This window comes from Bos grunniens, chromosome 5 (genome assembly GCF_055505025.1).
Source record: "Bos grunniens cultivar Pamir isolate PY7600 chromosome 5, Bosgru_T2T1.0, whole genome shotgun sequence".
Lineage (NCBI taxonomy): Eukaryota > Metazoa > Chordata > Mammalia > Artiodactyla > Bovidae > Bos > Bos grunniens.
Genome location: NC_141169.1, coordinates 70,534,682 through 70,561,112, shown reverse-complemented (window position 1 = coordinate 70,561,112; position 26,431 = coordinate 70,534,682). Strand labels below are relative to the sequence as shown.

Here is a 26,431-nt window from a genome sequence, read left to right as displayed (position 1 = left end):
GGCTGCCGTCTATGGGGTTGCACAGAGTCGGACACGACTGAAGCGACTTAGCAGCAGCAGCAGCAGCATTATAAGTCAGATCTATACTTCTATTAGAATGAAGTTAAGATCTAGCTCTGTACTGTTGGATACAATAGACATTAGCTACATGTAGCTATTGAGTGCTTGAAATGTGGCTATGTGACTGGGAAACTAAATTTTTAATTTCATGCAATTAATTAAAATTCAAAGCAGAAAACCTTGGGACAATGGAAAATATTTTTCTGTTAAATACAGCTTAATTGTTTTGCTAGGATTTCATTTCAGTTTAACCATTGGAAACAAAGCTCTGAATTGATATTTACAGTAAGAGTAAATTATGCAAGGGATTTTTGATATCTTAGCACAAAAAGAAGCATGTCAAATATCTCATCAATGAGTTTTTTAATATTACAGTCAAGATTACATCTTGACTGCACATTAAAATCACATTTTGAACAGAATAGGTTAAATAAAATATAGGATTAAGATTAATTTCTCAGTTTTTAAACTAATTTTTAATGTGGCTGTTAGAAAAGTTTAAATGCTATACAGGGACTTCCCTGGTGGTCCAGTGTCTAAGACTCTGTGGTCCCAGTGGAGGGGGCCCGGGTTTGATCCCTGGTCAGGGAACTAGATCCCACATGCTGCAACTAAGACCTGGAGCAGCCAAATAAGTAAAGAAAAAGAAATACTAAAAAAAGAAGAAAAAAAAGAAAAAATGATGAATTAGAAAAAATAAACGCTATATGTGGCTCACATTATATTTCTATTGGATGGTGCTGTTCTAGACCTGAATGCCCTGGAGCTTTCAGGAAACCGAGCAGAGCTGGGCACACAATTGAGTAACTACACTGCCATGATGTAAGTGCTGTAATAGACCCAGGGACTGAGTGCTCTGGGGACAGAGCCTTCTGTTCTGTCTAGCGCAGGATCAGAGGCAGATTGACATCTTTGGCTCAGTGTCCAAGGTGAGTTGGAGTTTGTCACCTGGAGGGCAGGAAAGGGGATGTTCTAGGCACTGGGTACGGCATGTATAAAGGTGGAGAGATATAAAACAGAGTGAGGTACCCCAGAAATAATGGATGCTAAGTGGGAGGAGGTGGTGTGGATACAAATCAGGAGACGGCTTTTAGGGTCAGACCATCAGGGCAAGGGAAGCAGGCATTACTCAGCCAAAGAAAAATGCATGGCTGGGTACCTGTGAGCCAGCAACCATAACATGCTTTCTTCTAGAGTAGCTCATTGGCTGAGTCCACACGAATGTGTTGAGGACCTACTATGTGCTAGGCATTGTTCTACATGCTGAATATACAGAGGGAACAAGACCAAGTCCCTGCTCTCAAGGACATGCAGATAGTAATATCCAGGACAAGGAGAAAAGAGAAGAAACCAAGGTCAGAGAAGCTGAGTGACTTCGGTAAAATCACACAGCTGTTGATAGGCAGGGCCAGGATTCTGACGCGGGTCTTTCTGATGCTAACGCTGATACTCTTATTACCCTGTCCAGCTGCCCTGTATGTGAGGTTAAGGAGTTTGAACTTTGTCCTGAAGGCCACAGGAGATAGCAGAGGAGGGAGATTCAGGGTCAGATAGACTGTGCTTTAGGAACGACATATGGTGACCACGTGGAGGAAGGATGGCAGAGAGGAGATCAACTGTGGTGTTGGAGAAGACTCTTGAGAGTCCCTTGGACAGCAAGAAGATCAAACCAGTCAATCCTACAGGAAATCAACCCTGAATATTCATTGGAAGGGCTGATGCTGAAGCTCCAATCCTTTGGCCACCTGATGTGAAGAGCAGACTTGTGGGAAAAGACCCCGATGCTGGGAAAAACTGAAGGCAAGAGGAGAAGGGGACAACAGAGGATGAGATGGTTGGATGATATCATTGACTCAATGGACATGAGTTTGAGGAAACTCAGGGAGATAATGATGGACAGAGAAGCCTGGCATGCTGAAGTGCATGGGGTTGCAAACAGTGGAAGGTGACTTAGTGACTGAACAACAACAAAACTGAATGAAGGCAGGGAGTTAGTTTTTGTTCACTTCTGTATCTGCAGTACCTAGAATCACGATGAGCCTGTGGTAAGCATGTAGCTAATGTGACTGAGTGCATTTACCCATACAGGGAGTGTATAAGGAATACACTTATAAAATGTAATAAAGGAAAACTCTTTATTTTTATTTATTAATTATTTCTGCAGGGCTGCCTCTAATATCTTTTTCCAAAAAAGGTATATTTATTTATTTATGGCAGCACTGGGTCTTCATTGCTGCACGTGGGCTTTCTCTAGTTGCAGCAAACAGGGGCTTTTGATGGTGGTGGCTCCTCTTGTTTCGGAACGTGGGCTGTAAGGCGCAGGGTCGTCAGTAGCTGCCGCAGGTGGCTCAGTAATTGTGGTGCATTGGCTCAGTTGCTCTTCATTGTGGGGGGTCATCCTGGCCAGGGATCAAACCCACATCCCCTGTGTTGACAGGTGCATTCTTAATCACTAGACCACCAGGGAAACCCTATCTCTAATATCTTGACTTTTATTTTTAACTTTTTATTTTACAATGGAATATTGCAGAGTAACAATGTTGTGATAGTTTCAGGTGGACAGCAAAGAGGCTCAGCCATACATATATATGTATCCATCACCCCCTGGTGGCTCAGCTGGTAAAGAATCCGCAGAAGACCTGGGTTCGATCCCTGGGCTGGGAAGATCCCCTGGAGAAGGGAAAGGCTATCCGCTGGAGTATTCTGGCCTGGAAAATTCCATGGACTCTATAGTCCATGATGTGACAAAGAGTTGGACACGACTGAGCAACTTTCACTTCACTTCACCCTCCCCGCCCAAATCCCAGACCATCCATATAACATTGTAAAGAATTCTTTGTAGATCTACTATACAGTAGATTCTTATTTGTTATCCTTTTAAATCTAGCAGTGTGTACATGTCAATCCCTAACTCCCTAACTATCCCCTCCTCCCCATCAAGAACTCATTATATCTCCTGAACCTGCCCAGAAATCTCCATTCAACTTCCTTGAAACCCAAAGGCTCTTCTATTGTAGCCAATTAGAGTTATTCCCACATGACCCCAGTGCATCTCTGCATGTGACACGTGTATGCTCTCGACTTTCTGGCAGCCACTCTTTCCAGGGTGGTACAGTATTGTTTGCTCCTGCTGGAGTCCTGCCAGCGCTTTCTCTGTTGATGGGGAATTTATCACATTTCAGTTTCTTTTCTCTAACAGAACCTTCCAACGAATCCCTGCTGTTGTGTTCCCACAGGAAGCTGCTATCTTATTTTTCAGTATAAAGTTTAGGACAGAGAAAACAAAGCAAATGGAGCTGCTGCCAATCGTCCACTTGCTCCATTCACTTCACACGTGCATGAAGCAGGGAGGAAAAGAAGGAACATGCTGGGGATGTAAAACTGAAATCTCCAAAAGGGGTCGGAAATTGTCAGCCCTTAGGAGCATCTTGCCTGATGACAGGATTCACAGAGAGGTGAAGGTACCTGGCCAAAGTACCGGGGTATGGGCATGACAGGGGTCAGGAGCCTTGTCTCTTGACCCATGGGTTGTCCCATTCTCCAGGGATTACCCAAAGGGATGCTGATCCCAACAGGACTCTTCTGGCCCCTCAATCAGCAAGTAGATGAGAAGAATGGAAAGTAGGATCTCAACCTGGGTTATTTCAGTTGAATACTTGTAATATCCACTGATTCTCTTGATAATTCCTTTTCCTGGTGTCACGTCAGCCCCCTGAAATGGTTGTCCACTATATCCTTGTATACACAAAATGTCATTCCAGTGGGAAGGTGGCCAAAGATAGTAACAGCCAACATTATTGGGTGCTGTCTCGTGTTATCTCATGTTGTTCTTAGTGCTTTTTATTTTTTGCATTAATGCAGTCAATCCTCAACAAACACCCCTTGTGCTAGGTATTGCATCCCCATTTTAAAGATGGGGAAACTGAGAAACAAAGAAGTTGCCCAAGACCACACAGTTTGAAAATGGTAGAGCCAGGACTTGATCTCAGCCAGTTCTGACTCTGAAGCCTATGCTCTTATCCACCATTCTTACTGTTTTTCTAGCCACTTAGCAGGGGAAGAAACATAGCATTCTGTTTTGATGTACAAGGAAATTTTAGTTTTTAAGCATATCTTGCACTTCTAAATAGCTTGGGATCTCCCAAGAAGTTTGGTGGCTGGAGGTCAGTTGAAAGCTGTAAATTGTATTTATTACCCACAGACTGGGTGAGTAAGATGTTCAGCTTGCTTAAGATGAGACCAGGCCTGTCCTGTCACAGTGCATTCTCAGCCCCAGATGTCTGGTATGTAGTGGGAAAAACAAGAATATTGTTGAATGACTAAATTTCTTATTAAATCATTTTATGACTACTGAATACTATTCTTGTTTGGATCTTGGATACATGTAATACAGGGAAAATTAGAGGAAAAACTTCCAGTTCCAAATAATAAGCTTTCTCTTTAAATAAGCAAGTGGCCAGAGAACATAAAAGTGGCATTTTGGGTTCCAAATATTGAGATTGTTATAATCTCCCATTGTGCTTTTTATATGTAAATACAGTGGTGTAGTGGTAAGCAATCCACTGGCAGTGAAGGAGATGAAGGAGAAGAGGGTTCCATCCCAGGGTTGGAAGATCCCCTGGAGGAAGAAAATGGCAATCCACTCCAGTATTCTTGCTGGGAAAATCCCATGGATAGAAGAACCTCGTGAGCTATGGTCCATAGGGTCACAAAGAGTTGGACACAACTGAGTGACTGAACACACGTACGGTATAAACTGTATATATTTGTTAGGATAGTACTAGCTGCTGTAACAAAGAAACTCTGTAATCTCAGGGGCTTAACACAGTAGCAGCTTACTTCTCACTCATGTACCAGTCCAATGTCCTGGCCAGAGGTTGGCTTTATTCCTAAGGTGATGCAGGAACACAGGCTTCTTTTATTTGGTGACCTCACCATCTTCTGGGGCTTTGGAGCCCTCTACTTACAGCTAGGCCAAGAGGGGAATACACATCCATTTTTCAACACTCTGCTCTAGAAGTAATGCACATCACTTCTGTTCATATTCCATTAGAGATAACCAGTCATATGGCCACACTGGGATGCAAGAGAAGTGGGGACATACATTCCCAGCAGAGCAGCTGTCTGTGAGCTCACCTGCTTGAGAAGCATGAATATTTGGTGGGCAACTAGAAATCTGGGCTTCCCAGGCGACTCAGTGGCAAAAAATCCACCTGCCAATGCAGGAGATACAGGTTCAATCCCTGGTCCGGGAAGATCCCCTGGAGAAGGGAATGCTGGCAACCCACTGCAGTATTCTTGCCTGGGAAATCCCAAGGACAGAGGAGCCTGGCGAGGTCACAAAGAGTCGGACATAACTTTGCAACTGAACAACAACTAGAAATCTGCCACTGTGAAGAACAAACACTTTCCTGGGTTGCTTTTTATCATAAGGTGTCTACCAAACAACATACTTAAGTTAGAAATATTACGACCTTTGGTAACTTTTCAAAACCTCGTCTAGAAAAACGTAAGACTTTAGTTAACCAAAGCATACACATTCATGGATATGAGCTGGGATGTTAGGCAGCTTGGAACAGGGATCAGAGGAAAGCTTGATCATAGACAACTTAACCTTTTTGAGACTCAGTGTGAACAGCTAGGTGGGGATCATTAATACTCATCTTGCAGTTTCATGATGATTAGAGGTAATACATGTAAGTGAAAGTGAAAGTTGCTCAGTCGTATCCAACTCTTTGCAACTCCATGGACTATACAGCCCATGGAATTCTCCAGGCCAGAATACTGGAGTGGGTAGCTTTTCCCTTCTCCAGGGAATCTGCCCAACCCAGGGATCAAACCCAGGTCTCCCACATTGCGGGCCGATTCTTTACCAGCTGAGCCACAAGGGAAGCCCCCAATATATATAAAGGTCCTGGCAGACGGTAGATAGCAGATAAACCATAACTGGCATTACGAGGTCTTCTAAACAGCTATTTCTTAAGAGAGCAAATATTACTTTCTATTTTTTAAATTGCCTTGACAATGGAAAGTGTAATAAAAAACAAATAGTGGGCCTTATGAAAATATAAGTTGTAGGACAGTGTGGATGTTACGCTTCCAACTGCTAATGTGACAACATTGGTCCCATATCCATAATGAAGCCAGAAATCAGAGTCTAAGCAGGCAGTATGATTAACCTGCTTATAATTGCCTGAATTCTAGTAAGAGTCATAAGAAGGTGAAAAATGAGTATAATCTTCATAGCCATGATTTACTGATTTTCTCAATCCTCACACCAACCCCGAGACCTACTGTTACCACTGCCAATACCACCTATGTTATTACCATCACCATTTTGCAGATGAGAGAACAGAAGGATTGAGAGGGAAAACAATTGTCCAAAATGCTCAATTATGAGTGGTGGAACAGGGATTTGAACCCAGGCAGTCTGACTCTAGAACTCAAGCTCTTAACCAAGGAGCCTGGGAGCTTGTTGGAGGAAATGCTTTATCTATGTGAAAACACTCGAGCACAATGCACGATAACATTGTGCTAAAGTGTGGTTCAAATTATAAATGCTATAGGAATTCAGTCTGGAGAGGAACTCCCTGTTCTTGGGCATGACTTTGTGCCAGGCATTGTACTGTTTCCATCCTTCCCAATTAAGGAGAGGTAGAACTGCATATGTGGAAGAACACACGCTTGGGAACTGGACAGGTAGGGTGTAATTCCTGGTGTGGCTATTTACAACTTGTGTAATCTCAGGCCAATTACTTAACCTTTCTGATATGGTTTCCTCAACTGAAAACAGGGTTTACTGTCATAAAATAGGATCAGCACACTGTAGGTGCTATTTATTCAATACTGATTAAGTCCTAGGCACTGGGGAGGATCACCATCAGCCAGAATAAGTTAGGTTATGCTGCTGTAACAAACAACTGCTAAATCTCCCTGGTTTAACACATGTTTAATATTTGCTCACACTACTTTTACAATGCAGGTTACTTGGGCCAGTTCTGCCATTGTTACAGAGGCCCAGGCTGGATGATGGAGGCTCTATATCTGTTCTTCATGGTTGTTGTGATTGCCAACATTGCATTTTCAGGATTGTCAAGACATGGGCATGTACCCATTGGTCCTTCAAAGTTTCCACCTAAAAGCAATGCACATCACTGCTCTCATTCCATTGGTCTAAGTAATGTGGCCACATTTAATTTCAAGAGATGGGGTAGTGGATTCCTACCATGTTCAGGGGCTTCCCTGGTGGCTCAGATGGTAAAGAATCTGCCTGCAATGTTGGAGACCTCGGTTCGATCCCTGGATTGGGAAGATCCCCTGGAGGAGGGCATGGCAAGCCACTCTTGCTTGGAGAATCCCATGCCCAGAGGGTCACAAAGAGCTGGATACGACTGAGTGACTAAGCACAGCACACCACATCCCTGGGAAGGGAAAGACCCAGGGTTAACAGTTTTAATTACCACTACAGACATGATCCGTTTACCTGTAAAACAGATCCAGTAATCTATACTTCAAGAAGAAACTGAAGCTCTGAGAGGTTAAGTCATTTGACAAATGTCACACAGCCTAGCCACTAGGAAGCCAGGCTCAACCTGCATGTTATTTATACTGACTTTCTAATCTACATATGCAAAGTCTACAGATTTTGTATAAAAGCAGAATAGTTGCAGGAGGCAGGCAGGGGGACCCTGCAAGGGTGGAGGACACATTATGGTGACTAGTGTTACAGGCTATTACTCTGGCAGCGCAGAGGGGGCTTGCAGGGAGGACGTGCTGTTGCGGGATCCAGGGTAAGGTGATAAGGTATAGACAGGCCTGAAGACAGCAGGAATGCAGAGGGATGAACCTGAGAGCTGCGGAGGAAGGGCGAGTCCGGCTCACTGGTGAAAAAATGAACCACCACGCCATCTGCAGAACGCACCAGACATTCCTCACCCCTCACTCTTCCCATCCCAGTCTGGTATACCACACTATTGAAACAACTCCCGAAGCCTTCTTTTTCTCTTGCCTTCTTCCTTATTTTCCCTTGCTACTTCTTAGAAGGTGGCAGTCTTGCCACAGTCGTAGCCGTTCCTGCCTGACCCTCGCTTGTGGGGGTGGGGTGCTGGGTACCATCTCCAGGATCTGGCCATTTCAGTTAAAGGAGAAATACAAACGCCCAAGGGGCCAAGAGGCCTGCCTATCGCCTCTGGCTTAGCTAGTCTCAGGCCCTGCTCCATCCGAGGTCCCTGGTTTGCCCACCTCCAAACACAGCCTTGGCGGGCAGGGTAGGCGCCCAGCTGCATCCAGGCACCTCTAGCGACCCAACTCTCCTCCTCTCCCAGGCGGGAGTCCTGGATAGTGTCGGAAGGCTGCAGTGCGGCGACCGGCCGCAGATTCAGCCTCGGAGCCTCCCTTCCTCCCCGCCTTAGCCTTTCTCCGGCGAGGGCGCGGGGCCGAGGTCAACGCGCCCCTCTTGGGGTTTTCAGGGGCGCGCAGCTGCCCCGACCCCGGCCCGGGAGAGCAGCCCTTCGCCAGCCGGGATAGGGGTCTGCGAGGCGCGGGTGGCAGCCTGGGCTGAGCGCGAGGGGGTGCGCACCGCGGCGGGGGAGGGGGAGCCGTGACTCACCGCCTGTAACCCAACACCCGCGCGCCTCCCCTCCCCCACCTCTCCCCGTCTCCGGCCTGGCGGCCGCGGCGACACCCAAAAGAAAATGAAGGGGCGCCCGAGCCCGCAGCGCCCCCGGCCGGATCGCCAGCGGGCCCCGGGGGCCCCCGGCTCCGAGCACTCTCGTCTACCCGGCCCCGGGGCTCGGCGAGCCGCCGCCGTCGCCGCCGCAGCCAGGGCGCGAGCAGGAAGGGAGGCCGAGCGGCCGGAGCCGGAGTCCGAGGAGGCGGCGGCGGTGGAGAGCCCGCGGTAGCGGCGGCGGCTGCGGAGGGCGAGCCGGGGGAGGGGGCGCCCGGGCTGGGAACCCCCCCGTCTCTTTCCCAGCCGAGCGAGGACAAAGCCCCCTGGCCGCCGGCACGGCCTAGCCGGCGCTGCACAAAGGGCGAGTCGCGACACGCTTCCATCCCCCTCCCAGTTCGGGGTGGCCCCGGGCCCGGGAGGCGGGCGGGAGGTGGGGGGAAGCCCCGGCCGCGCCGCCCCTAGCCCCCCTCCCCGGGGGCCGGCCCGCGCGCCGCCCCCGCCCCCGCGCCCGCCCAGTCTGCGCGTCCTCCCGGGGAGGGGTCTGGGGGCGCGGCGCCCCACATAACACTCCCCCTCCTGCGCTCGGAGCCACCCCTCTCCCCTCCCTTCTGCGAACACCACCGCCTCCCCTGCCACCGCCGCCACCTCGCCCGACGCGCCGCAGCTCGCCGCGGCCGCTGGGCGGTGCGCGGATCGTGCGCGCCGGGGGCGCCAGATGTGCAGTCCCCGCCGCCGCCAGTGACCCAGCCGCAGCCCCGGCGGGAGCCGGCCGCCTTCCCGATGCTGCGGGGGCGACCTTGAGCGCGCCCCGCTTTCTCTCGGCGGGGACCCCGACACCGCGAGCGCTGTGCTCGGTCCTGCCCTCTCCGGCCCGGCTTGCCCTGCATTCGGACATGGAGGGGGCCGCTGCGCCCGCGGCCGGCCCGGACTTGGGGCCGGGGGCGCCAGGCTCTCCGCCGGAGGCGGGGGCGAGTGCAGCCCCCTCGGCGGCGACCCCGGAACCCAGGAAGCCGCACGGTGTGAAGCGGCATCACCACAAACACAACTTGAAGCACCGCTACGAGCTGCAGGAGACCCTGGGCAAAGGCACCTACGGCAAAGTCAAGCGGGCCACCGAGAGGTTTTCGGGCCGAGTGGTGAGTTGGGGGGACACCCGGCGGGCTCGGTCTAGACGCGGCTGGGGACGCAGCGCTCACGCGACGGGGTTTGGGGGCGCAGAGGGGGGGTCTCTGGTCCGAGAGGGGGCTTCCCCGGAACCCCCAGACAGATTCCTCACTCTCACCCCCGCCCCCGCCGCTCCAGCCCCCCGTGGCTCAGGCGTGTCTTTCTCCCGAAACACTTGTTACATCCTGTCTGCGCATATTTTGGGGGTTTTGATCCCAGCAGCAAAGTAGTGTTTATGATTTGCAAACACTTTGCACCATCGGGACCGTTGGGGTCTCCCTCGCGGGCACGCATTCATGCCCTGGAATGCCTTATTGCTGTAACTCCACACACAGCCACATCCGCAGCTCGGAGCTGGTTCGCCTGGTCCCGTATCCTATGGATGAATGAGACCCCCCCACCCCATCCCCCGCTCCCCTTCATCCTCCCAGTCCCCGTCGCCGCGGTGCTGAGGTCGCTGCAAGGGAGGACGGACTCCTGCCTGTTTTTAAGAGAGAAGGTTAGGGAATAGAAGTGAAGGTTCAACACTCATGCCTGAGGGTTGTGACAGTTTGCTGCTGGCTTCTGGAAGGACTGAAATGCCTAGGGCATGGATAGCCATACTGAGTTGCAGATTCAATGGCCTTTCAGGCCCCGGCTGCAAGACTGCTGTATTGTGTAAGGGGTCTGACCCAGCCTCCCCACTCTTTGTGACAGCTGTAACCCTGCCAGGGTCCTAAGGCCATTTACTCAGCCCCAAGTAACATCTTGAGTGCTTTGGAGTCTTTGCATTGTCCCAACTTTGGCTTGTTGTCATTTTCCTTTCTGCAGAACAGGCCCTTGCAATCCACGCTGCTTGTGGCTAGAGGGTTGGGTTTAAAGTGACTGACTATTGTAGAAAGATTTTGTGTGGTGTGTGGCAGAAAATTAACATGGTTCTTTCATTTTCAGCGTTATCAGATGGATTTTAATCGATTGAGGGCCAAAGTCAGGAAGTAATTATGAAACTCCTTGTGCACACTTTTGGGGGGTGTTTGGGAGCCCAGGGTTGCTTATAAACTTAACAAATGATCACAGGGGAAAAGCAAAATGGGCTGCTGAATAAAGTAAGTGGTGGGTTGATGTCAGTATTTTTCTTTTGCATCTGTGCAGTGACAGTTCTGTGGACAAAACCTGACACCAATCAGAAAGTTCAGCCAGTCCAATTCTCAAATATTGGTTTATCTGGATAATTCCTTCATTCTAGGCTTCACTCTTTGGGTTGATACAGCTTTATCCCAGATCCTAAAAATTAAAGTCCATTATAGATTAACTGGAAATTTGAGAGATTGTACATAGTATTTTAAAGCTGTCTCCTATCAACAAAATCTATAGCAAGTAGTCGAGAGGGCAGGTGCCATTTTTGTAGATTGAAAATTTTCAAGAGGAGATGCAGGAATGTCCTTTGAGGAGCACACTCGAAGGTCTGTGGAAGAGGAGGCTGAGAAACGTGCGCTTCATTCATGCTTTTTGTCTGAGGTGATATTCCCCAGGCTGGATGTTGAATAAGCAAAACCTAAGCCTAGCTCCTTGCTCATGTTGTCTTAATAGCTGTTGAAGAATCATGCTGGGAAGTTCGAAAGCGGAGTAATGAAAACCAGACGCGGTTGGAGCTGCAGGTTGAGGATGTGAGCTTGTGAGGGGTTGAGTGGTAAGGGTGTGTCTGGGATCTGTGAGGGGGCACAGACTCCGGAAGGCTGAGTAGCTTGCCGCCAACTGCAAGAGTGAAAGCTTGTCTTATGGCAGACATCTTTCTGAGCTTCACTGGGGCCTCAGGTATTCCCTCTGATAGCTGTCTGATCCACGGACTAGGATAGAACGAAAGGGACTGATTGCATCAGTAGGCGCGAGCCTGCCTTTCTCTTGTGGTGGGTGTCTCTTTCCCTTTATTTGCAGAAACTCTGAACATTCCTTCGGAATTTAATCGAATGGCCACTAGGGGGCGCCCTGAGAACGGAAGAGGCTCATTTCACAACAGCAAGCTGTTGGGTCCTCCTCTGTTGTCCAGCTCTCCGTTCAGTTTCCCATTGTGCTACTCATTACAGCTCAATCTCTTGTTTTACTCAAAGATTATGTAAAGATTCTCAATCTGGTAGCAGATCCACATCCAGAAACTGGCAATCCCCAGACTGCTTTCTACCTGATAAGCTTAGGATGTTAGCAAAATCATCTAAGTAGATGCATTAAGCAGATGAGAAAACAGATTGAGTGAAGGGAAGGCTTCCTTGACTTCAACTCCGTCCCCTCAGCCCCCCTCGTGGAGCACACTGCTCACAGATGGTGTCAGACCTTAAGTGAGAAACAGAAATTGTCAGGTGGAAAATTCCCTATGCCTGACTGGACAGAAAATAAAACATACGTTAGAAAAAATTGGTCAGCAAGTTGTTCTTGCCTGTACAGTGCTTGGTGACTCAGAATCTGTCAAGAGCAGCAAGAAATTTTCATCTGAAGTGTGACTTTGGAGTTTTCTTGTGGTTCCAAGGATACACTGAATATCCACTTGCTTTTGAGGTGCGATTCCAAATTCAGAGCACATTGTCTCAATTCTGCCTTTTAGGTCTTTGGGTAGAATTGCAAAGTGATGCTTTATTTTCGTTTGTACTCAAGCCTTTCCGAGCACTTTCCAAGAGGCGCCGCGCCTTTCAGCTGCTTTGCCAACGCAAGTGGCCCAAGTACAGTGCTGGGTGTTAGGCTGCCTGAGATGCTATGAAATCAGCACCCTTGAGACAGAGAATTGTTTAAGAATCTTGTGGCTTTTAATTGCATGTCTGGAATGGCCTTCTGAGTCAAACAGCACACCACGGAGCATCAGCATTCTGTGAAAGACAGTTCGGAAGAGAGAGTTTGCAGAATCAGGAACTTGGAGTCAGCTGGTCCAGCCCTCTACGTGGTCCAGGCATTCTCCAGGCATCCTTTTCATCCCAAATGTAGTCTTGCTGCTACTGTCTGGGCATGTCTATGAGAAAGGACTCAAAGTGGCTTCTTCCAGAGTTTATAAGCTGCACAAGTGAGGCACTCTGGCAGAAGGACTAAGAGCCCTGGCTTATATTCAAATCCTGACTGATTCCTGACTAGCTTTGTGACTTTGGGCAAGCTATGTTAACCTTCAGAAGCCTCCATTTCCTCATCTGTAAAATGGGCTAATATAGTACCACCTCATGAACTAGTTGTAAGAATTGAATAAAATAACCTATATGAAAGTGAAAGTTGCTTGGTTGTGTCTGACTCTTTGTGACCCCATGGACTATACAGTCCATGAAATTCTCCAGGCCGGAATACTGGAGTGGGTAGCTGTTCCCTTCTCCAGTGGATCTTCCCATCCCAGGGATTGAACCCAGGTCTCCCACATTGCAGGTGGATTCTTTGCCAGCTGAGCCACCAGGGAAGCCCTTAGAAAGCCTTAAAAGGGGAAATTAGCAAATTCAGTTTCTTTTTTTAGCAGATTTTTTTCCCCTTCATTTCACTTGGACTTTCATTTAGGTTTTAAGACCATCAGAGAGGCATGATGCATTGGACAATTAACTCACTCAGAGAGAGGTAGGAGAAATAAGCAACTTTTCAGGTTAATTAGGGAAGTGCACCCATAGGAAGCCAAGACCATCAGCCAGATTCTGATAGGATCTGAACACATTTCTAAGGCCTTGAATTTGGGCTTTGTTTATTGCACAACTTTCGTTTTGATACAGTTTCGGGCAGGGCTGCAGAGCGGGCCCTGTGTTATAACATGGCATTTTCTTTGAGCCAAGCTCCCTGGACCCTCAGGCTGCACTGAGAATTGCCAAAAAATCCAAGAGCAAAAATAAACAACGTTTTGGGGAGAGGTGTTATGCGATCAGCTCACCGTCAACTAAGTTCAACTCTCTCTCTGCTCCAAGTTATCTCTTGTGAGTAGTTTGAGGTGTGGTGTGAGCAGGAAGCAGGTCTCCGGGAGGGTCTGGCATGGGAATGGCAGAGCTGGTGGGTCAGTTGTGCCCCCAAATTACTATGATGCCTTGGGATGGGTGATGGAGCATCCTTACCCGGCAAAGCAACTGATTTGACTAAAAGTGGGCATTTTAAGCACTGGCCCAAAGTTATTCATAGCTTGATGCTGGAAAACTGCAGCTCAGGGGTGCAAATTAGTAAGCTGGCCTGCCGAACCAGGGGTGGATGACTGTCATATGCAGGGTGGCTGGGGTACCATATTGCAGCTAAGGCCCAAACCCAGTTTTAAGGTATAAGGGACCTCGACAGATGTGTAGTCCAAACTTTTCATCCATCCTTAAGGTGAGAAAAATAAGGCACAGAATTGTCAAGTGACTTCTCTGAGGTTGCACAGCTGGTAACTGAGTAGGCTGAGTCTAAAAAACCTGATTCTTCATTTGGTATTTCTCCATCACTCATTTAATACATCTTTACTAGAACAAGACATGATCTTTACTCTTAAAGAGTTTATAATCTAAAAAAAAAAAAAAGAGTTTATAATCTAGTAGCAATGATGAAATGTACTTACAAATATTGAACTAATTCTGCTCAGTTCAGCAAAGATTTATTACCATCTGCCATATGCTTCTCACCATGTTAAATTCTGGGGCATACACATGGATAAGACCTAAGGAACTTATAGTCTGGTGGAAGAGACAAGAGTGAGCAGTTGCTAGGCTGTGGGTACCTCTTCTGTACAGGAATTGATTACTTCTGGAGATTTTCAAGTTGAAACATAGCTCATTGAAGATCAGTTCATTAACTTGAGTGCCATGCTAGATAGGAACACCCCCTCCCTCAAATGCCACAACTGCTCTTATTACTACCAGCCAATATTTTTGAGAGTTTGGGGTATGTCAGGCTGTGCTAAGTGCTTTACAGATATTTTCTCATGTCTGATTGTTACCATGACCCTAAGAGGCACACACTTACCTCAGACCCATTCAACAGATGGGGAAAACAATACTTGGGAGTTTAAGTAACTTGCCCAGGGTTAAGTAGCAAGGAAGCATCAAACAAGTCTATTTTGAGACCCACTGCTGCTGGAGACATGGAGAACCTTTTATCTTTGTTGTGACCTCCGGATTTGGATGTGGTATTTTGCTCCTGTTCAAGAGAACTATCCATGAGGAGATGCTTTTCCTGAGAGGTTTCTCATTGTTCAGGAAGGGGATTGAGAGAGGGCCAGGGAATACTGTAGGATTAGGGAGGGCAAGGGCTGTTGAAGATGACCCTTGATTTGTATTTCCAAAGACCGAAATATGGAAGCTTTCAGGCAGAGGGCAGATTCTGGGGTGAGCAGGCCAGATGTCTTGGAATATGGGCTTTATGCAGTAGGAGGCAAGGCAGGTAAGATAGGAATAGGGGGATAATAATAACATTTAATAACAATAAATAATAGCAGCTAATTCTTCTTGAGTGCTTATAACGTGCCAGGTCCATTTAACTAATTTAATTCTCATAACAATCCTGTAATCCTCTCATCTTCCAGATGAAGAGGCTGAGTCACAGAGAGGTTCGCTAGCCTGCTGAGGTCACACGCTGCAGCAGAGTCGGGGCCTGGACTCAGGCAGTGTGAACGTGAAGACTGTGGCCAGCTCCCTTCCCCTAGGTGGGCTGAGCTGGGCTCTGATCACAGCGGGGCTCCGAGCCCAGGGATCTGCAGTGCTGGCTTGGAGCAGGGAGCCAACCTGGAGGTTTTCTCAAGAGCTGAGCTATGAGAAGATAAAGATCGGAATGGTGTCAGGGGTGAGGGCGGGGAGAGAGGTCTGCTTGTTGGGCCACAAGTCTGTTAATGAAGCAGGTCCAGGAGCGCTTCTCCTGGGCACACACTGAGTTCTTTGTGCCTTCAGCAGCCTCAGGTTCTGGAATCCCTTGGGGCCCTCTGGAGGTCACCTGGTTCACTTTGCAGCGACAGAAGTGCTCCCTCACCACTCCAGGATGTCTGATCTCACTTCCTCCCAGGAAGCTGCAGGAGATAAGGATTGAGTCAAGGTGTCTTGTCTGCTGACAAGTCCCATCCAGCCATCTTGGATCTGCTGTCCATTCCTAGCAGAGTGCCAGGCACATAGGAGGTCCCGGGCAAAAGGCTTGTGGGATGGCACAGAAGGGAATACAATAGTGAGTAACTATTTCAGGAGGTATGGGAGCTGTAGGTCATCACCCCTGACCTCAAAGAGCTTTCTGATTTGTGGGCTTGAAAAGACAATGGCTGGAAATGAATGGCGGGTAACATAGCAGTGTCTGCAAAGTCAGGCAGACCCTTCCCTGCTCGAATTCCCATTCGGTCTTGTGCTCGTGGAGAGGAGAGAGCCGTCCTGGCTGTGGCTTCCTGTCCTCAGTGGCCCCGGAGTCAGACAGCTTAAGTCTCATTTGTCTTTCCCACATGAAAGTCCTGGAGCATCTGTAAGTTATGATTTGCGAAGTATCTGCTTTAAAGCAGAATGCATTTATCATCCTGCCAGCCCAGACGACACTGTGCAGTGCAGGAATGAGAAGATCCCAGGCCCAGGGCCCAGGAGGGGCCGGGCCAGATGACCCACCCGTGAGTAGAGTCTGGCTGTATTGATAAAATTCTCTGGAAATGGTCCAGAGGCAGCCAGATGTTGACTTCACAGTGAGGCTCTTCAGTAAACTTTTAACTGCATGTTCAACCCGGGGCTGGGCTAAAGATTCCCTATCATGAAGACACAGCCTCCACTAGGGTCGTCCCATCTTTTCCTTTCCTTCTGGCAAGGTATATTTCCCGAGGGCTTCCTAAAGTGCCCAGGACAGTGGGAAGTTTCAGAACAGAATATGACAAGTCCTGCCATGGAGGTACTGAGGACTTAGTTGGGGCGTGTCATGAACACATCTGGAATAACTGAGCACAGCACAAGGGTATGAATGAGGAGGAAGAAATGGCTGTAGAATCAGACAGACTTGGGTTCCTATTCTCCCCTGCGGCTCAGCACCTGGATGATCCTGGGCAAAATCACATATTTCCTCTGAGCTTCTGTTTTCTCTTCTAGAAAATGCGGCTGCCAACATACAACAAAGTGGGATTGCCATGAGAAGTAGGACTGGGAGCCTTCCGATGCAGAGCTTGTGCATATTAGGCTCTTGGAAATCAGAGCTAGTGAGAAGTGCAAGCAACGAGCACCTTGGTGGCCTTCTTATTCCTGGTCGTGGCTGTCCCTGCTTTAAACTTTCGCATGGATGGCTGAGGACTTAAACTCTGAATTTGCATATCCTTCAAGTCCTGCCTGGCTGCCCAACTCTTGCTTCCATATCCTCTTGTCTTGGGCCTGTATCAGTTTCCTCCAGAGCTTGTGGGTTTGATGATTTGTCTGTACACACACCCTCCCCTTCCTCCCCCATTAGGAGGGAGGCAGGGTCACTGTCTTACCACTGCATCCTGGCCTGTAGCCAGGCAATATAGTAGATGCTCAGTGTGAATGAATGAATGAATGAATAAACAGCTGCATGAAGAGTACACCAGCAGTCCTGAGAAGGGAGGGGTCTGTGGAGGTGGGAGGCAGCAGGGAAGGCCCCTTGGGCCCCCATCCTCCCCCTTTTCCGGGTCACCCCTCTCCTTATCACCCTTTGGACAGCTGTGGAGGGTCGGCCCAGCATGGCCAGGTGCCTCTCCATCATAGCTCTGCGCTGAGGCTGCAGGGAGGAAGAAGGGAGCTGATTCCCACCCTTGGCGGCTGCTTCCCGCAGTTCTTTGCAACTCTCTGGTCTCCCTGGTCACTCCCACACTTCCGGGAGCCACCAGCAACCGCCCCCCTTCACTGCATCCCCCACCCTGTCTGAGAATCCCCGGTGATCAGCTCTGGGAGTAGGCAAGCTTGAGATGCAAAATGCATTTGCAAGATTTTCAAAACATTTTCTCCCTGGGTTGTAAATCAAGTACTTAAAGAATTGTAAACCAGCTGGAGTGCAGAGTTAATGTATGTCTGGAAAAGACACCGTCGTGATTTGCCTTTAAAACTTGAGAAAAGAATTCCACTTGGTTTACTTTCCTTAGAGGTATTGAGGGGCAGCCGGAGGTGTTTAATGGGAGGGTGCTAAGAGGCCGCCATGGTTGGTTCCCTCTTTCCCTGGAAGGGAGGGGAAGGGCGGTGTCCAGATGGCTCAGAGCGCAGCTTGCATCTCTGTGGCCAAAGGGGCAATTCCCCAGCGTAAGAAAAGGGAGCTGCTGCTTTGTCAGTGTTTCCTTACGATCCCGTCCCCTCCCGCTGGTGTCACACTTTGTGTATCGCTAGTTCTTCTGACTCTAAAGCCACGGAGGCAACTGATGGGTGCAGGTTGGAGGGAATCCTTGCTGGCTGTTGTCATTTCATTGTGATTGGGCTCAGTTCATGTATGATTCACCCCAGCTGCCAAGGACACTCATAACCCCAAGCTCCTACAGGAAGGTGGAAGGAAAGTGTACAAAAGGAGTGGTTCTGAGTCTGCCTCTGGAGCCAGGCACTGGGGTTTGAGACCCTGCTCTAACATCCTGTGTAAATTTGAGACTCAGTTTCTTCATCTATGAAATGGGGAGTGGTTGTGAAGATCAACGAATTGTCTGTCGAATTCTTAGAAAAGTGTTTGGCCCATAGAGAAGTGTTATTCTTGAAGGAGCCCTCTTCTTGGGAAAGGCGGGACAGGGGCTCAGCTGTCTTTGTATCTCCAGCAGCCTGGGCACGGGACAGCACACAGTAGGTGCCCCAGTGTTGAATCCCTTTTCTTCACCTATAAATCGAGAGACCAAGACAAAATGCTCAGCAAGGTCCCTGCCAGCTCATAGGAAGAGAATCCTGGGATTTGCTGAATGGAACTGATGAAACAGACTTCATTTCCTCTTGCCTGGTTTTTGGCAGGAGGTCTCTTTGTTGCGGGAAAGGGAAGTATCTTTGGCTCCCCAAACCCTTTTAAGATTGTTTGGTGCAGGCTTTGTCAAGTGTAGGGAGAGCCTGCATTTCCTTTCAGCTCAAGGCAGACATTGCTTTTTAAGCTTGTTTATGAAGTGGGTTCTGGACAACCCATGTGAGTTAGAAAATACTTTCAAAGAAGCTATCAGTTTTCTCATCTATAAAATGGCATGATGGTAGAACCTACTTCCCAGGTTGTCAGGGACTGTGCCAAGAACAGTGCCTGACATGTAGCTGGTTGTCAATAATTATAGACTGTTATTATTCAGGATTCAGAGGAAGGCAGTCTCATGTTCTGCTGGGTTGCTTGATGGGATCTTCACTCATTCCTTGGGTACTTTTAGTTTAGGGGACTTTGCCTTGGAGGCTGGAGGCCTGTGGCCACCTCTGCTCTCTGTTGTGCATTTGGGTGTCCCGTGCTTTTAGCAGTGATGGGGGGCATTCGGCATCCAGGGAGTTCCTTCATCCGGGGGACAGGTGGGTGGAGGCAAGGCTTCAAGGAGGAGGCCCTCTCCCCACAGAAAGGCATGTTTTTGGCAGCCTCATTTAAAAGGCAGAATAGATGCTCATGTTTACTACTCTGCCATCCTTAAAGATGAAGTCACGCCATCAGACTCACTTCTGTGGAGCACTTTATATCCGCCAGGCCTTGGGGTAAGTGTGTTGCCTGCATCGTCTCACTGAATTCCTGGTCATTCTTAGACCCTCCCTCCTCCAAGAGAGATGCTATCACAGCCCCCGTTTTACTGCAGAGGGAACTGAAGCCCCCAGGGATGCACTGTCTGTGACGACCTGGGGATGATGGCTGGAATGAAACTCACGTCTGTCTGAGCTCTCGGCTGTGACTCTAGATGGCTTCCAAGAAGTAGAAACAGGTGTCAGTTTTCCTTCTGCCTCTCCCAGGTCGCACGTTTAAACATATTTGTGCACATTTTGGCTGAGCTCTTGTTCTGTGCCAGGCACTGTGTGGGCACTGGGGAGGCCGGGGCAAGGGGACAGAGTATAGCCTCTGCCCCAGAGGAACTCAACCAGCTCTGGGTTCTAGAACATGCAGCTGCCCTTTGTCATTTCTACATCCCCAGCCTCCCAGCCTTTGTGGTGCGCACTTACCCCTCCCGCCCGTCTATTGAAGGAGACCCATTCCCTGTTGTGTGTTTTTTCCCTTTCTCTCATCTCTTAGAATTTCATTGCTTTGTATCAGATACTTTGGTTATACAGCCTTGACTTTCTTGTTATCAACTAGAAGAGCTGCCAGCAAACTTTGAGAAGCTCTCAGCGGTCCTTGATGTAACATTCCAGCTTGTCTAGCTCTGGGTAGACTAGAAAGTGAATCTTTCTCACTTAGCAGAAGCCGTGGGAGGGAAGAGACTGAGACTTGGGTTGACCTGGTGAGCTCAGCCCAGCACATGGACGTGTTTGAATGGAAAGGCAGGACTGTGATGCACCCGCTCAGGAGAACCTCACTTTGCGTCTTCCTCACAGTTAATTGATCTCTGTTTCCCAGGCAGAATCAAATGGAATGCTCTGGGAGGGAATCAGTGTGTGAGTGGGAATGCTGGCAGCTGGTGGTATCAATCCTGGAGATGGGAGGGATGAAGTGGAAATCTCCACTGATTCGTAGCCACCTTCTTGAATGTGTAGGAAGGTCCAGAGTGGAAGGACGATCCTTTCCCTAATGATCATAATAGCAGGAAACACGCATTGAACGGTGCATGTATGCCAGGCACTGTTCTAACCACTTTAGGGGCCTTCTCTCCTTTGAACCTGCATTATTAGTATGTTCATTTTGCAGACCGGGAAGGAAAGTCTTAGAGAAGTCACATGACTTTCGCAGAGTCATGGAGCTGGGCTCTAGGCCTGGGCCATCTGCCTTCAGGTTCAAGGTAGTAATTGCTGGGCCTCTCACGGGTGTGGATCCTTGGAATCTTCTGCAGCTTCCTGCTTTGGTTCTTCACACACACTTGGGGGCCAGGGGTGGAGTCCCACTGAAGCCAGCCAGACTCACTGTTGTCTCCGGGCTTGTGAAAATAGCAACTGGAGGAACTTGTTTCTGTGAAGCCAGTTGTTCCATGTCTTACTCCTGGTGCCTGGTTCCGTGTCTGGTGCACAGGAAGAAGGCGGTCCATGTTGGTTGAATGGCTGTGGAGTGTTAGGAGTCTGGGGATGTGGTCAGGAAGCTTGGGGGCTGGTTCCTCCATTGCACCATGTGAGCCGCTTGACCTTGGGAGAATTATATCCCCTTTTCTGTACTTCTTCAGCTACTTTCTCTGTGAGATGAGCGTTCTAGGATTGATTTGGACTTCCACTCCAGCCCCATCCAGATTCTGCAATTGGTGAGCCTTTAGGTCTGGTCTCCAAATTGCTTCAAAGTGGGAGTCACTGAATCCTCCGTTGTTGGTCTCCCTTCCCTGGAAGGCGGGCTCTCCCAGGGCTTGGATTTTCACCAGTTTTGTCTCCTGGTGTAGCCCAAGTGCCTCGCACAGTGCCTGGCAAATCAGTATTGTTGACCTGCCTGCATGCATGCCTGAATGAATGATTGCAGGTATCTCTCTTGCTGATGAAATCTCAGGATATCAAAAATTCTGTCACTAAAGCCCAAGAAGAAAGTTAAGGAGCAAAAGTACAATTTTCCAGGAAAAACACCCTCTTTATAAAGCCAAGATGCAGCCGAGATGGGGACAGTTATTATCCCTGCTAGCCGAGGGATTAGGGAGGCCGGCAGGATTCCTCGATTTTTCATCATCTGGTGATGCTTTTTGCAAACCACAAAGAAAACAAAACAAAAACAAAAACTCTCCCAGCCCTCCCCTCCCCACCCCACCGCCTTCTTTAATGTCAAGCTGAAAGAGCCCTTGCTGGTTGAAACAGCTCATGAAGGAAGAAATTATAACAAATATTTTGCATTTCTCTGGTGGCAGCACAGTCTGAATTCCTTTCAGCCCCACAATGAGTTCTAATTTTATGAAATGTTTGGATTAGCCACCAATTTTCCGGTGGAATTTAGGAGGCTTGTATTCGTACTTATGCTTGAAGCAAAGAAATCTCGTAAAATCCATGCAAGGCCCAGTGGGATGTTGTAGCCAAGGACAAAATGACCGTCAGCGGAATGACGGGATGAGAGAGATCTCTTTGGCAGCTGTGGGCAGGCTTGGTGGACGATGGGATGTTCTTGAACCACGGTCTCTGGGGCTTGGCCGGGCTGCATACCACTTCCAACTGATCGTGGCCTATAAAAATTCCAGCCCAAGTACAATGCCTTGTACCTGACCTTGTTCTTTCGATTCCCAGAGCCAGAGAATGTTAGAGCATCTGGTAATTGGGTGAGAGGCATTTGATAACACATGGTGCTTGACCCCCCTCACCCCCCGGCATAGCACTGAGTGCCTTGTGTTATAATTTCCCGTTTACTAATCTCTTTCCTCCTCCAGACCTGCACTGTCTCTTGTGGACACATGTGCCTATTAAAATTAACATTCATTACAATGAAATAAAATTAAAACCTTAAGTTCCTTAAGCCACATGGTAAGTGCTAGATAACCCTACGGGGCCAGTGGCAACCATCGGACAGTGTGGGGAAGATAATTTCCATCATCACAGAAAGTTCTAAAGGATGGTGTTGCTCTAGAGGCTGAGCTTAATGACAGCATGCTCCATCCGCTTCCTTGTTTATTAGCTCCATTCATAGCTCTTGTCACCATCTGTAATTACCTCTAAGCAACCTCATTCATCATCTTTTCTGCATTTCCAGGGTCTAGTACAGTTACCTAGTATATAGTAAGCATGGTGAAGATTTTGAGTAAATGAATGAAGTTGTCTGTCTGATTTAGCATCACTTTGCATGTAGCTGCCATATAGCAGACCTTGACTGAATACTTTCAGAGTTGTAACGCTTGAATGGATTCACCTGATACCTGTCCAGCATGTAGTATATGTCAGGCATACTCTGTGCAAGGCTTAAAGGCTGTGATGGTGAGCAAATGGACATGACTCTAGTTAAGGAGCTTAGCCAGTCTAAGGGCTCTTAGATTTGCAGGGACATGGGAGTCTCTGGGTGTGCCTGTTAAAATGTACCATCCTTCACACCCACCCCAGAGAGCTTGGTCCAGCGGGGTAGGGGGACTTATGGAGACCTGCGAGTCTTCAGCAATTTGACCAAATACCACAAGGAAACGTGATGGGGTTGGTCCATGGTATGTCCTTGGGAAACACAACAGTGGGAAGCTCTCTGCATTCATCTGAGGATATATCACCCCACTTTCTTCATTCCACCTTTTGTGATAACTGGAGCCCTCCTAAGACTGCAGACCTTTATATTGGAGCCATAGTTTGAGATCTCTTTGTCTGTTATTATCCCATGGAGGAATAACAATAATAGCAAACAATTACTTAGCAGGAATTGGGTCAGGCAGTAGTCTAAGCTTGTTGAATCATTGACTTAATTCATGGTCCCCCTAGGAGATGCCCAGCATTATCATCCCCATTTTACAGTGGATAACTGAGGCACAGAAAATTAAGTCACTGGCCCATGTTTACACTACTTGTAGGTGGAATTCCAACCCTGAAGTGCTGTGAAGCTGCTGCTCTCAGTCACTGGGCCTTGAGCTGCTGCTCCCCAAAAGTCAAATGTGCCTTTATATCCTTTTCTGCCAGTTACTCAGAATCAAAGTTCCAGGTATATTTATGAAATGCCTGTTTAGGGACTTAACACATGTAGGCCTTAGGAACTCTGTGGATCTACAAATGCCCATCCCTGGCTTCAGGGAGCATAATTCATTCAGACATTCCCTTGGGCTTAAGATGACCTTGCCCTGTGTGGTGCTGGAAGGTGAAAGAGGCTTGCAGCTCATAGAGGAGACAGAGGCAGGGGCAGGGACCTCCCAAGAAAGTGTTGCCCCCAGGTTAGGTTGTCCTCTGGACAGGAAGAGCAAAGCAAATCTTACCAACTAGCTGTTCCCTCATTTTGCTGCTTGGGACTCCATTCTTTACATAGTTTTGCTATAGAATATGCCTATTTCGGGGCTTCCCCGGTGGCTCAGCAGTAAAGAATCCGCCTGCAATGCAGGAGCCCACAGGAGACGTGGGTTTGATTCCTGGGTGGGGAAGATTCCCTAGAGGAGGGCATGGCAACCCACTCTAGTATTTTTTTGCCCAGAGAATCCCTTGGACAGAGGAGCCTAGCAGGCTATAGTTCATAGGGTCGCAAAGAGTCAGACATGACTGGAGCGACTTAGCACACAAGCCCATATCACCCAGTAGGGGTTCTGAGTGTGGATATTTTGTGTGTATGATGGGGGGGATTCAACATAAGGAACGACGTGCCCTTTCCCCCCACCTAGCAAGGCAGGCAACCCCTTAGAGTTGAGAGATGCCAGAACTCCTGACCCTCTTGGGAGAACCTTGAAAGAAGGAGAATAAAGTGAGCTTGGTAGGATAATCACCCTCTGTAAGTGTTTCCATGCCTCATTCCATTTCACAGTGACTCTGTCGTGAAGTGACCATTATCCTTACTTTGCGCTTAGAGAAGTTGATCCTCAGAAAGGGTAACTCATCTGCTCAAGGAAGCAGGGTAGCACCTGAGTTAAAGACTCAGGCACATTTGACCCCATTGTGGGCTCTTCCCCCTACACTGTGGGTTCTCCATCCCGCTGAGCATTAGAATAGCCTAGGGCCCTTTTAGAAGCTCTCGAGGATGGGGCCCATTTTTGAACAGATGCCTCAGTGCATAGCTGAGTCCATGGTGGAGCCTGTTGACAACAGGGGCCCTAGGGTCTGCAACTCCTGAAGGTGTCCCCTCTGTGCCTGGTTACCCTAGGACCTTGCCCGCAGCAAGGCAAGGCCCCTCCCCTGTGTGGCCTCCTTCCTCCAGGGAGGGCTGGTGGGGCCTAAGCCATCCCACTGGACCTGAGCCGGGGACCTTTTGCTCCGTTGCATCAGAGGCTGCCCGTAAATCGGCAGCTGGCTTGTTTTCTTTTTAGGCTTCAATTGTAGCGACCTTTGTGCATCTGTTTATTTCAGGGAAATAATTCCATCCTGCAAAATCGATTCCCTGAGTGCTACAGAAGTACATTTGGAGGGACTTCTTTACTGGGGTGACCCGAATTGTCCCCTTTCAAAAGAGGCTACAGCTGTTCCTTGTCTCCCAACCCCCGTCTCCCTTTGCCCTCTGACACCGTCCTCTCAACCTCGTATTTGGAAGGTTTTGCTGCAGGATTTTTACTTACACACATTTCTGCATATGGCCTATTTGTTAATAACAATAATTTAAAAAGCAGTTTCGTAGCACGTACTGTATGTTGGACAGTATTGGGCATTTTTTATACATTGTCTCATTGCATTTCGCCTTTTCTTGGCAATAATGAGTGTAAACACTTCTGAAATCTGGGGATCTTTATCCTTGAGTGGGGGAAGTTACAGTTGTAGCCTGGTTTGCTGGTGTTTTTTGGAGGATGAGGAGAGGGGGCTTCCCGGGTAGCTCAGTTGGTAAAGAATCCACCTGCAATGTAGGAGACTCCAGTTCAATTCCTAGGTTGGGAAGATCCGCTAGAGAAGGATTAAGCTTCCCACTCAAGTATTCTTGGGCATCCCTGGTGGTTCAGATGGTAAAGAATCCACCTGCAATGCGGGAGACCTGAGTTTTGTCCCTAAGTTGGGAAGACCCTCTGGAAAAGGGAATGGCTACCCACTCCAGTATTCTTGCCTGGAGAATCCCTTGGACAGAGGAGCCTGGCAGGCTGCAGTCCATGGGGTCACAAAGAGTTGGACATGACTGAGTGACTTTCATTCTTCACTTTCACACACTGGGAGGATGAGATGTCCCATGGACTATAGAAGCTGCCATATTGGGGCAGTTGGCTTGGCTGGGATGGTGGTCGGTCATTGGCTGATTGAACAGAAGAGGGCAGGAAAAGCAGAAAGCAGCCCAGCAGTCTCTAGGATTCAACCTGCCATGAGTCCCAATCAAGAAAGTGGAGAATTATCGTTAGTCTGATGCATTGGTCAAGTGGAAATACTAAAAAGTTATAAGAGAGCTCCGTATATATTTTTTCAGGTAATTGAAACTCGTCCATGTACAAGCCAGTCTTTTTAAAAAAATTGTAGCCGTTTCTTAAGGAAATGTTTCTCAAGATTTCTCAAGATGTACACTTCCTTCCTTCTTAAAGCAAAGTACCTCGAAGGTAGTTAAACATTTTCTTCATGTCTTTGGGGGAACTTCTAGACTGTTCTCAGTGCTGTATTGTGGCGATCCCATGCCTGCTGTTCATAGTTTCTCAATCTGCTCCTTCATCAGCTTCCATGACTTTTTGTGACCCTTTTACACGATAATGTTTTTCTTTCACCTCTAGCAAACATAATGCATGCTCGGTAACTGAAAACTCACAAGGTACAGAAAAGTTAAAGATGAAAGGTAAAGCTAGTTATCCTGCCTTGATCCATCAGTGAGGCTGTCTGTAGTGGCTTCCTAGTTTCATGTTCCCACTTCCCTACAGATTTGCCATGACAAGCTTATTAGAACCATGGTAGCAGGAAGACGCTGGGCGACCATATTCAGGGGCTCAGTGGATAGATTCTAGGCCATTTCTTGGAGTGGCTTTTCTAAGAGTTTATTTCCCTTCCTCATACAATCTTCAGAGATGAATGGGCCACAAATCTAGAAATG

At 48.4% G+C, this 26,431-nt stretch overlaps 1 protein-coding gene and 1 long non-coding RNA gene across 2 annotated transcripts in view; one reads left to right on the top strand and one right to left on the bottom strand.

Moving 5' to 3' along the window:
• Window positions 1-6,990: 6,990 nt before the first annotated feature.
• On the bottom strand, window positions 6,991-8,077 carry LOC147372369 (uncharacterized). Its single transcript, XR_015164865.1, has 2 exons — window positions 7,286-8,077; window positions 6,991-7,195 (listed from the first exon to the last, which is right to left on the bottom strand). It is a non-coding gene; the product is annotated as an uncharacterized LOC147372369 (long non-coding RNA).
• Window positions 8,078-9,321: 1,244 nt separating this feature from the next.
• Window positions 9,322-26,431, top strand: part of NUAK1 (NUAK family kinase 1) — a 79,374-nt gene continuing 62,264 nt past the window's right edge. The window contains exon 1 of the mRNA XM_086403981.1: window positions 9,322-9,864. Coding sequence (XP_086260107.1) covers window positions 9,622-9,864 — 243 coding nt within the window. The 5' untranslated portion in view covers window positions 9,322-9,621. The remainder of the gene's footprint in view (window positions 9,865-26,431) is intronic.